The 11,795-nt window shown below is 40.7% G+C and overlaps 1 protein-coding gene across 7 annotated transcripts in view; it reads right to left on the bottom strand.

Annotated features, from left to right (window-relative positions):
• DPP10 (dipeptidyl peptidase like 10) overlaps window positions 1-11,795 on the bottom strand; it is a 1,381,219-nt gene that overhangs the window by 670,764 nt on the left and 698,660 nt on the right. Inside the window, exons 1-2 of one of the 7 annotated variants that reach the window (XM_023514791.1) lie at window positions 8,146-8,241; window positions 7,907-8,024 (exon numbers count right to left, since the gene is read on the bottom strand). The exons of 3 other annotated variants lie outside the window; for them this stretch is intronic. In XM_023514791.1, the coding sequence (XP_023370559.1) occupies window positions 7,907-7,945 (39 nt within the window). In that variant the 5' untranslated portion in view covers window positions 7,946-8,024; window positions 8,146-8,241. Of the gene's footprint in view, window positions 1-7,906; window positions 8,065-8,145; window positions 8,242-11,795 lie in introns of those variants that run through there. 3 more of the 7 variants (XM_023514794.1, XM_003792627.2, XM_023514793.1) reach the window with 3 other exon arrangements.

Raw genomic sequence — 11,795 nt, 5'->3', positions numbered from 1 at the left:
TTTTTTTCTCTCAAAAAGGTATATTTGATCACTTTTCAAACCTAATCTCCTATTTTAAACTAAAAAAAGAAAGAATCATCATGCAATTTTGTGAAACATTAATTTAAAAGGTTCACTTTATGAAAAATACTTCTAGTACTTATTTCAAAACATGTAAAATGAAAAAACGGCCATGTCTTGCACTCATTAACTTATATTAAAACCATTCTTAAAGTGAGATTTGATTAATGGAAGTATGAGTATCAGAGTTTTCACTTACTCAATTCCTCTTGCCAGAAGTAAACCCGTGTTGTAATCACAGTTACTGCTCCCTGGACAAGCATTATTAATGCACCTTCAAGTGGTCTTTCTGTGTCTGTTATTTGAAAACAAATCACAGGAGAGCCTGCCATTCAACTTCTAAATTATGTAATTCAGATTTGTCACATTTCTATTTTCAGAGCAGAGTCTCTGAGATGTAATAAGAAATTGAACTTTTATTTAGATATCAAAAATAGTGTGGGGATAAAGATAATAAAAAATGGCTTTTTCCCTCACTTTTCTTCATTGACTATCTTGTAACCTGATACGTAGGTTTTTCTTCTGACCTGAGAAAATCAATGAGTGTGATGAATTGCAATAATATTAAAGTCAGATAATACACAGCTTGCTTGTAGAACATCTCAGATGGAAAGTCAGTTTTGATTATGCACTCAACTAAATTTTCTTAAATTTTACCTCAATATATCATTATTTTTCATATGCAAATAATTTCTAATTCCATCGTTTCACAGGACCTTAAATATTTTGTGTTAACAGAAAAGTTACCTTCCAAACATAAGAGAAATCAATCCAGTTGTCTCAAATTGATTTTTATCTAATGCCCTATAATAATCTAGCTGCAAAATTCCCAATGCATTTATATCATAGTCATGTGTATGTGGTTAGTGTGGGTACGATCACAGCATGGACGAATATATTCAACATTTTCATTAACATAAATGCAAAATTACCCTAACAAATGAATAAAATCTCAGCTAATCTAGAAGCCCAGTTTACCATTAAGAATAAAAATACTCAAGTTCCCTACCTTAAACCAACGCTGCACAAGCCCAGTCACACAGATTGTCCCTGACTCCTGCAACATTTTTCTCATCCTCTCCTTTTTGAAGAGGAAAGAACAGTTGCAGTAGGATTATAAATTGTCTAGTAAATGGTAAAGGAAGGAATCAATTTGAAATCTCTTTGACTTTGCTCTCAACCCTACATTAGGTTGCCTCTCTCTCCAAAATAATTAAAATCTGAAAATCATTTGGCAATTCTAAAAGTGTTGCAGAACATTTAAACAATTCTCTAATAAACTATGGCATGATAAACTTGAAAAGAAAATAATTTCTCTTACATCGTAGAAGGCGTTAGAAGAACACTGTCAACATCAATTACTGAACAGAACAGTTCAAAATCAAACACTTATTTTGCCATTTGGATAAAAGTAAGATCTCTGTATTTAGCCAGGCAGTGGGAGTTATATTTACCATTACATATGGATGTGTCTGAATTCTGAGAATTCAGGAAAACTTAATCTACAATACAGGAGCTTTCTCCTACTTGCCCTGTTCTCCCCACTGAAAATGCTTCCCAACCTCCTTTTACCAGACTGGAAATGACACAAGAATTCCTTGAGTTAACAAGTAATACACAGTAAATGATAAGAATGTCTATCGGGTAGGGGAAAAGTAGGTTTCAGTAGGTTGCTGCTCTGATAGGAAAAAGTAAATAGAGATTGGTCATTTCCAGAAAGCTGGTGGAACAGGTCAATAAAAACTTGAATACAAGAACACTCTGGGAATAATCACCATTAAGCTGTATGGCTGCTTGAAGTGGGGCAGAAACATTTCTAACTTTACATGAAGAAATACACTGATGAAGTTGACATTCCCTCCATCATTTATGTGGCATTTGTTGGTGGTGTTGAGCTTGTGCAGTATGTTTCAGTTTAGAAAAAGCCCCAAACACTTTTGGTTGATGAATGTCTGAGTATATGTCCTTATTATATTTCAATAGTACATGAACTTGTTTACAATGCACATAAAGTTATTTAGCAAATTTTTTTTTAAATATGTGAAGGTGATTTAGTAAGAGAAATATCAAGAAAGCACACGTGTATTTAAATGTTGCCTAGGAATAGCTGTAAAAATGTGTGTGAAAAATATTGTGCTTATGCTTAGTCCAATCCTCCTACCTCATGAAAACAGGGACTCCAACACTGAGGTCCTGGGTTCCATCGCTATTCACACTCTTCTGCTACCGTGCATTGAAATCTCACCTCCTGACATCTGTGTATAAATCCAGTCTCTCTCTCTCTTTCTCTCTCAACACTCTCTTTCTCATGCAAATTATCTTATGAAGTGTATTGTATTGAATACAATATGCAATATATTCATTATCTAATTCAACTCTAAGTGAAAATTAGCTAAAGTTTACTTTCAACTTGGGCCCTTACAGAATAAAACAGAAAAAAAAAAATTACCATTCAATTTTTATTGAATGAAAACCAAGATGTAACAGAATATTTTGATGTCTGGATGTCTGCCAAATTAGGTCTGATGTCCAAGTCTATGAATATGATATTTACATGCATGCATAAACTCACTCATAATCATCCAAATATGTGTGTTAAAAAATATGATAATCTCAAAATGTTAAAATAGGTGACTGAACAATTTTTTTTCCAATTTTCTTGAGGCTCTTATTCCCATGCTACACACTCAATGAGAGGACTTGGTATGAAACAAGTATTGTTCAAAAGCTCTTACGAGTTATCTTGTCATTATCTTCATTCATAGACGAAGTGAAGAAATTGAGTTATCTTGCCCAAGAAATCACAGTGGACAGAGGAGCTGGGATATGGATGTGAATCTGTCCTATTCAGTGCATAACCCATAAATGATGGTAAATAAATACTTGTGGTTGTTGGCACAAAAGCTCACAATTTTAGTCATGTCAAATTTTAGCACTATGTATGGGGGCACACTGTAAGCAAATTAAAGATGTGCCTGTAAGTACTAAACATTCTGTAATCATAAATAATTCAAGAAACTGAAAATTCTCAAATAGCTTCACTTTTACGGAGACCAGGAAAAATTTGGTTTGAGTGATTTGCTTCTAATGTAATGGGCTTCAGAAGGTAATGCAGCATTGGGCGCCGCCTGTGGCTCAGAGGGTAGGGCGCCTGCCCCAAATACCAAGGGTGGTGTGGGTGGTGGGTTCAAAACTGGACAAACTGCAACAAAAAAATAGACGGGCATTGTGGCAGGCGCCTGTAGTCCCAGCTACTGGGTAGGCTGAGGCAAGAGAATTGCTTAAGCCCACGACTTAGAGGTTGCTGTGAGCTGTGACACCACAGCAACTCTACTGAGGCTGGTATAGTGAGACAGATATATCTAAAAATAAATAAATAAAAGAAGACAATGCAGCATTAATATTTAAAATATAATTTTCTTTAACTTGTTTTATATAATTCAATATTTTTTAATGGGCAATTTGCTCAGATTCTGAAATAATCAGATATACAGCAATATTAGCAGCTTCTAAGTAAGGGATATTTTCTGACATATTCTTACCTCAATAGACAAAATATCTTATATTTATATCTATTATATTATGTTACATACTTAATATTGCATACATATGTGTACAAATAAAATAAAAAATTAAAAGGAGAGTAAGAAATATAACTCTCCTAAGTGATAAACACTTCCACATAACAGCTTTATTTAATCTAGATTATCTTTCATAAGCAAATTTCTCCCTGTAATTAGGTATGGCATTTTGTATGTTGAATAATTAGAACAAAAGTAATAAATTAATACATATTCTGTCAAATAATGTTTTGCAGCATGCTTTGTAAAGGGTATTTTCAAGATTCTATGTTAAAAACAATAGTTTATTGACCGATTATGATGTGTTTATATTATTGGCAAGGAATATATGGAAGATTAACTTTTTTGCAATTTTTCATTAAGCATACATTTGAAAATTTTAATCTGGTTTGCTAGACCAAAGTGAAAGAAAAGACTGAATACCAATTTTTATACTGAATCCTTGTTGGTTAATATTACCCGAAGGTCAAAAATCAAATGGGCATTTTGCAGAAGGCATTTTACACATTCAAACACATTTGATATTCAATATTTAGTCTCAATTCTAATCATGAATTATTTCATCAAGAGGCTACTACATGTTGAATTGGAAAAGACTGGTTTTCTACCAAAATGCTTTTTTTTTAAAGAAAAATGCATAACTAATGCTGTCTTTGTAGTAGCCCAATAGATGTTTTTTAAAATATACTTTTTAGTTATCCTCCAGAAAATAGGGTTTTGTTTTTATTTGGGGTTTTTTGGGGGGAGGTTAAGTGGTTATTTTTGTTTTGTTTTTGGAGCTCAGAGGACAGACAAGCATTTTAGGCAGTTTTCTTACCAATTGCATTCAGCAGAAGGTTGCCACCTGGTGGAAATGTGAACAAATTCTAAACCTTGTCTGATTGACTATTAAAAATGTAGTCATTTAACAAACTTTGAGAGTCTCATTAGCAGGAACAAGTGACACAAAAATTAAGAAAAAAAAAGTTCCCATGTATTCACAAGTATCTATCTGGTTCATCTTATTCAATTTAGATCAACAGAGAGGATACTAAGTTAACTAACATTTCAAAATTATTATTTATATGTATAGTTGAAGCTTTAAGCAAGTTCTTTATCCATTTTACATCCAAGATAAATTTGTGCACACACATAATTTGCAATTATTTTGAATTACTACGATAGGAATGTGTGGTGACAGCACATATGAGAAACAGACTTCTGATATAAATGAGCTTCTAGCTGAGTATGTCTCAACCTCGCTTGGCCAAGTGGCTTGATTTCTTTAATTCTCTGTATTCTTATCACTAAAATGGGAATAGCTATATGGCCCATCTCAAAAAAATTGTTTGAAGGTCAAATAGAAAAATGTATTCAATCAATGTTGTTTTATCAACTCCCCAAACAGAGTACTCTCCCTGTGGTAAGCATTCAGGAAGTAGTTTTTGAAAAAAATAATAATAAATTACTATTTCCCACTCAAGATCTTGGATCCCTCAATGTAAAATGAGATACTGATCATGTTAAGTGGAAATGTCTGTATCTACCCCTGCTGGAGCCTTTATTTTTAGACATTTGGTAAATGTGAAGTGTTATGAAAACAGCAAAGAACTATTGTAAACATTTGTTCAATCAAAGAAGCTTTAAAAGCAAGATTATTAGGATGATAAAGAACATTGATTCGGAATATTAATAAAAGTATACAGTCCCTGCTTTACTTGTTATTTTTGCTTTCTTGGGGAGGAGGAGGATATCCTCTGGCCATGGTCCCTTGTGCCAGAGGACAGTCCCAGACAGTGGAACAGGGAGGTTGAGCCCTCTACAGGATTAACAGTAACTAGATTATAGACTTCATAACCATTTGACTCAGAGGAAGAACTATGGGCTTCCAGTGTGCTATAAGTGGAAAGCAGATGTTTGATGGCCCTAGGACAAGGCATCTTTGAGGCTTCATAAAAATCTCTACCATCAAAAGTCATAGACTTAAATCATTCAAAATCAATACACAATGACTGAGTAGCTGGAATATACCCCCTATTTAACCACTGGGTAGAATTTCATAAAGGTAGCTCTTATTTAAATTTATAATTTTCTGTTTATGAAATATCATAGGAACCAGCAAAAATAATCACATCTTTATGAAAGTATTGTATCTAATATTGCATGAGAGTTATGTGATAATTACAGAATTAAACAATAATGACTAATATGGTCAATAAAGCATAATAGTTTTAGACAAAGCAGTTTAAGCTTCCACAGCAATCAGGCACATTATTTGTCCATCATTTCATATGTCAAGCCTTGAACAAAGAATATACAAGGAATAGGTATCTGGGGATTTCCTGCCTATGTTTGGAAAACCTTTACTGGGATGCTGCCACATATTTCAGTCTGACTTTTCTTGCAAAATCAATCTCTTTTATTTTAACACATGCATAAAATACATACCACTGACATTTAAAAATCATGTAAATGCTCAAAAAGTCACTTAAAAATACTCAGTTAAGACAAGAGTTCTGCCAAGTGGCCACTCCCTAAACACTTGAAGTGGCCATAAAAAAAAAAATCACACTAACGAGACAAATAGATTCGAGCTTGAACCTACCCCTTGATATGAATTTTAAGTGCCAGATTAGTCCCAACAAAAGGCTTTGCAATGCATATACAGCACGTTCAGGATTTACACATACGTCCAGCTTCTGTGGGCTCTTGTTCTTCCGCCTCCCCACCTCCACCTTCACTGAACTGTTCGCAGCACCTCAAGTAACCAGGTGGTGTCACAGGTTAGTGAGCGGAGATTTCATGTGGGGACTCTCACCTGACTAATCATTCTTATTGGTAACATCATTCCAAGCGCAGTGGAGAGGCTCAGCGGCTTGTTAATGAAATTTAAGGGCTGTCAGCCTAAAAGAGGATGTTAAATCCACTCTCCTCTCCTGAAATTATTTTTTTGTGTGCTAACCGGTTTCTACCTTGTGATATCTGCTGGGGGTTGGGTGAGAGGAAGAGAAGGAAGGGACATATGATATAGTGATTTAATATTTTATACTTATGCCAGGATATGAAGCAAAGAGGATGGTTTAAGAAAACAAATGCTTTGTAAAAACTGCAACCTTCACCAGTTCTCTCCCCAAGTAAATGGAAAAAGAGCTTTAAGACATTGAATAATCCCCACCACCTGTGTGAAGCATATGCGTGGGGATGAGAAGGGGAGGGAAGGGGTGAAATGAGACCACAAGCCAGAGAGATGACCAAGTCTGGAATATTAACAGCATCCCTGGCATCGCTGCCTCTGCCTCGCCACCACTCCTGGGCGGTTTGGACAGCTCCCCTTAACACGCTCCTCGGCGCTTACAATAAGGGAAGAGTCCAGCAGCCTCTGGAACCTACTTGTTTGTGTCCCCCATCCCCCCGCATCCCACTGACAGCAATAAGCAGGGAGGATCTCGGCCAGGACCGCCTCCAGCAGCCCTGGACAGTGCTCTCCTGGCCACAGCCGCATGTCTCCCAGCCCAGTGCCCGGGTCCTCCAGCTACGGAGTTAACCGCTGACCTAAGTGCAGCTCCCTCTGCCCAGAGTCCCTAATTGATCTAAACGTGACCGCACCTCCGCCTGGCGCAGCTCTGCCTCCACCTCCTGCCAGGGCATCCCGGCGCTCCAGACCCTCCAACTTTGGGGGGAAAAAATCGACACGCCAAACTCCAAATCACCCCGATACAGGGACAGACACGAGAGGGGTATCCACTTTACGGTTACGATACAGATCCCTAAAGACCAAAACAAAAAGAGGGTGGCGGGTACCGACGGACGGAAAAGAGACCAGGAATAGCAAGATCGAGCGAGCACCTCATCGCTGCAGAAAAAAACACATGTAGACCCAACAAATCACTAAAGCCAGCACCTTCCCAGCGCCTCTTAATCATTAATGCCTTTCTGCGCCCCGAGCTCGGTTCCACTCAGCAGACTACAGATGCCTGGTGAACCCTCTTAGCCAGCTTACTTCCCCAACACACACACACACACCCCTCCGTCTCTTTAGAAGACTCAAGAAAGGAAAGGGAAAAGGAAACATTCTGCCGGCTTAAAGGTCATTTGCCTACTCAGAGCTCTCTGGCCAGCGCTCGTCCGGGCTACGGAAGACTGGGCTTGCATCCTCCCAGCGGACGCCTCTGGAGCGCGGCAGATGCCCACGCCGCGCATTAGTGCGGAGCCGAGGGGCCCGATTCCTGGCCCCGCCACCTCTCCCTCCCTCGGTGCCCGCCCGCCGGGGCACCTTCAGCGGTTACCTCTCTCCCCCCTTCCCCGCGGCTGTCCACCCTGCGCATCCTCTCGCCCGGCACCGGAGCGCACTCCGACGCTCTAACTTCCAGCAGAGTCCATGGATAAGCAAAAGAGAGCCTGGAACTGGGGCGGAGGGAGGGTGGGGAGAGGGAGGCGTGGGAGCCCAGCCGGCAGGAGAGGCGGGGGGAGCGCGGACCCGAGCCAGCCCTCCCGGGAGGGCCTGGCCGCAGCTGCCAACTCTCACCTGGTCGGTCGGCTGAGCCTGGCTCGCCCTGGCCCCCGGGGTGGGCTGCGGCTCCTGCTTCATGGCTGTCATCGCGGGCGGCCCGCGTTGGCGCTCACTTCCTCGCGGGCACTTCAGACTCGGGGACCGTCACTTGGCAGCGATCTCATGTCACAGGCACCCGTCGCTCTCCGAATTGGCAGAAGGGAAAGCGGCAGCGACCGGGTGGGGGGAGGGGAGCGCCAGGGAGGGGAAGAAGAGCTGCACCAGGCAGCTCCCGGTCACCGGCTCCCTCCGTCGGCTACCGCAGACCCTCTGACTCCCCACTCCCCCCGCCCCCCACCTCCCCACAGCTTATAGAGCCCGGAGACCAGACCCTGCCAAGTGGCAAGTTAGTGGAGCGACAAGCGGCGGGCTCCCGGAGGCACCTGACCGTGCTGGAGCTACGTCTCCAGCGCCGGAGCAGCGCCGCTCACATCTACCGCAGTCCGCGCCCCCCGCCGCCCGCCCCCAGGGGCTCCCGCGTGGTGCTTCAGCTCGCCAGGTGGGGCAGCCGGGTGCCGCGCTCCAGCATCTCCCGAGCAACCGCAAGGCAGGAGAGACCCCAGAGCGGCGCACGAGCTCCCCACTTGCGGCCGAGGCTGCCCGGCTCCGCGGGCTCCCCCCGCCCCCCCGCAGGCTCCTGCTAAAACCCGGAGAAGCGGAGCGCGCCCAGGCAAAGCCCTTGGTGCTCCAGCTGCCACTGGGCATGCTCCAGCACCCCAAGAAGGCAGGGGGCAGTCAGAGACTAGGGGTTCAGAGCCCCACTGGAGATGGGCAACACCTGTCGCGCCGGAAGGGCTGTCTCAGATCGTGACCCGAGGCTCGGCACCTTCTGAGTTGGGGCAATGGACACCCTTAGCCTCCAGTCCGGATTTCCTCCCGACCCCCAGGCACAGTGGTTAAAGCGGGTGAAATTCCCAAAGGTTGGCTAAAAGCAATAATAACTGAAACCATGCTAATCTGTACGAACTCACTTGTTTTTTTCTTTTTTCTTGGACACATGTTGGAAAACCTTGAAGTTTGAAGACCCTCCAGCCCTCCCTCTCCTCTTCCGTGCAAAGTACGTTTATTCAACACCTAACCTGTGCCAAACACACCTAGGAGGAGAAGGAGGAGAAACACACCTAGCTAGGAGAAGGTTTCATGAGAGAAACACAAGTCAAGCCTCCGGAATTCCCTGGCTGTGAGGAGCTTATTTTATTTACAGCCGGGGCGCAGGGAGCTTGCAGCAGGGATACCAATGTAGGAGTCAACGTAGCTCTTTAGAAGTTAAATTCAATTCATGTGGCTTTGATAGACCAAGTCCACCAGTTTCATTCACCAGAATGTGACTTTCCCTGTAGTTCTGGGAAGGATCGGCCTGGAGCAGATAGACTACAAGCTCTCCCCAAGGCTCAGGGGCAGATGACTGAGGGTTTCTCCCCAGATAAAGGCAAGAGTGAGTGAAATATACCCATGTTAGTGGATTCAGCACGGGGTTATGAAGCAGTTTCAACAGAGGGGACAGAGAATATGGGGTAGTGTCGCACTGAGTTGGGTTTATTGGCTAAGAGACTGCCTTCCCTTCCTGACGGTCCTGACGGAGCCATTCAGCCCAGGCAAGTACTACCCACTTCTTAACAGAGGAGTCATTTTGGGGTGGTAGGAGCTGTGCCCATCCCTTGATAGTTTTTAAAAGATCAATCATCATGCTTGCCCTAAACATTTGCTGTTACCATAGTTCCTTTAAAATATATTGGAAAAAATGGTGTTCACCTGCAGAAATATAGAATTGGGATGAAGGGAGATCTTGGTTTTCAAAATTATGCATTTCAGTACATATTGTAACCTATTTGTTCAGTTTCAGTAGAAACAACTTTTCAATAGGAATAATTTTCCTAGTTGTAAGAATATAAAGCAAATATTAAAAAAAAAAAAAAACTAATAAGGCAGGGCGAGGTGGCTTATACCTGTAATCCTAGCACTCTGGGAGGCTGAGGCAGGTGGATTGCTTAAGCTCAGGAATTCCAGACCAGTTTGAGCAAGAGTGAGACCTGTCTCTACTAAAAAGAGAAAAACTAGCTGAGCATTGTGGCACACATCTTCAGTCCCAGCTACTCAGGAGGCTGAGGTAAGAGAATTGCTCAAGCCGGAGGGTTTGAAGTTGCAGTGAGCTATGATGACACGGCACTCTACTCTGGGTGACAGAATGAAACTGTCTTTAAAAAAAAAAAAAAAACTAGTAAAATAGTCATTGGTTGATTTATCCAATAAATCTGACAATCAGATTTTCCCTGGCATGTATGTTTTTTTGAGGGGTGGGGATCTGCATTGTTCAGAAAATGTTTCCATCTTTATATTCTGCTATTCTGCTGATTTTACCAGCTTCATCCTCCCAATAGGTTTCCGTTTTGTACAATCCGCTTGACTTAAAGGAATTTATTTCATGACAGAGATTTCTGTTACATGGGATAAGTATACACTAGAAGAGATTATCCTCATTTTATTTAAGATTACTTATTTGATTGAATTCAACTGTTGAACTTACATCCATTTTCAGAATTCAGTATAAGATCTACTGTGGTTACAAATTGAGACATAAATTGTTAATTATATGTATTATGATCTATGTGAATTTTCTTTTTAAAGGATGTCTTTTTTTGATTTAATTTAAGTATTTGACTTTTGGGATGGGTTGTTATTTTATCAAGTTAAGATAATTATTTTTAAGCTGTTGGGATCTAGGATAAGGGCACTACATAAACCATTATCACATTTAAACTAATTTTCCCAACCTAAATACTGTTTTTTTTTCTTTTGAAAGGACATGCACTTGAATTACAGTGTGAGACTTTTTACTTCATCTCTAACTTTATTTCTTACTAAAGAAAAAATTCTAATGTCTAAGAAAAAATAAAGGACTAACTTACACCCTAGGAGTGACTCTTTGTAGATCTGTTTTGTACGCTTTCTGACATCATTAAAGAAAGACATACAAAATATTAATTTACAATCACATGCCTACAAAATTTTGAAACTACTCAAGTAGACATCTCTACTGCAGTATAGCTGAGACAGAGCTGCAGTAGGCTGGATTCAGGATATTAGTGTCCTTACACCACCCAGGAAGTACAGGGACATGTGGGGAAACAGTGGGAGATACGTGAAGTTACTTGTCTCTCCTCTTCATATTTTTACCTGGTAAAATTAATGTGTTTAAACTGAGCAACATCCCATCTTTCTCTAAATCTTTATGATTATCTATTGACTTTTGGAATCAAAAACTATCCTCTGGATGATAAATCATTTGTATATGTTTAAAGTTTAGTGAGGAAGTCAAGTAAGTTCTAAGAAAAGTCAAAAGTAAATAAAGTTAATTACCTCACAGAGGAACCCTGACATCCGCCAACTTTTTCAAAGCTATCTAGCTGTACATTAGTATATAGAAATAATTTTGTCTTAATATTATTTTTGGAATTCAGAAAATTAAAATGAAAAATAGATTTACTAAGTATAATACCTGAATATAAAATATATATTTAAAGAGAGTTCGTAGACATTTACAGAATATTTTTGAGTACTTTTTCCAACACAGTATCTTTTTTTTTTGGAGACAGAGCCTCAAGCTGTCCCCCTGGGTAGAGTGCCCT

The sequence above is a fragment of the Otolemur garnettii genome, unplaced genomic scaffold, assembly GCF_000181295.1.
Source record: "Otolemur garnettii isolate 467f Iridium unplaced genomic scaffold, OtoGar3 scaffold00059, whole genome shotgun sequence".
NCBI classification, from domain to species: domain Eukaryota; kingdom Metazoa; phylum Chordata; class Mammalia; order Primates; family Galagidae; genus Otolemur; species Otolemur garnettii.
This window is presented reverse-complemented; position numbering and strand designations above follow the sequence as displayed.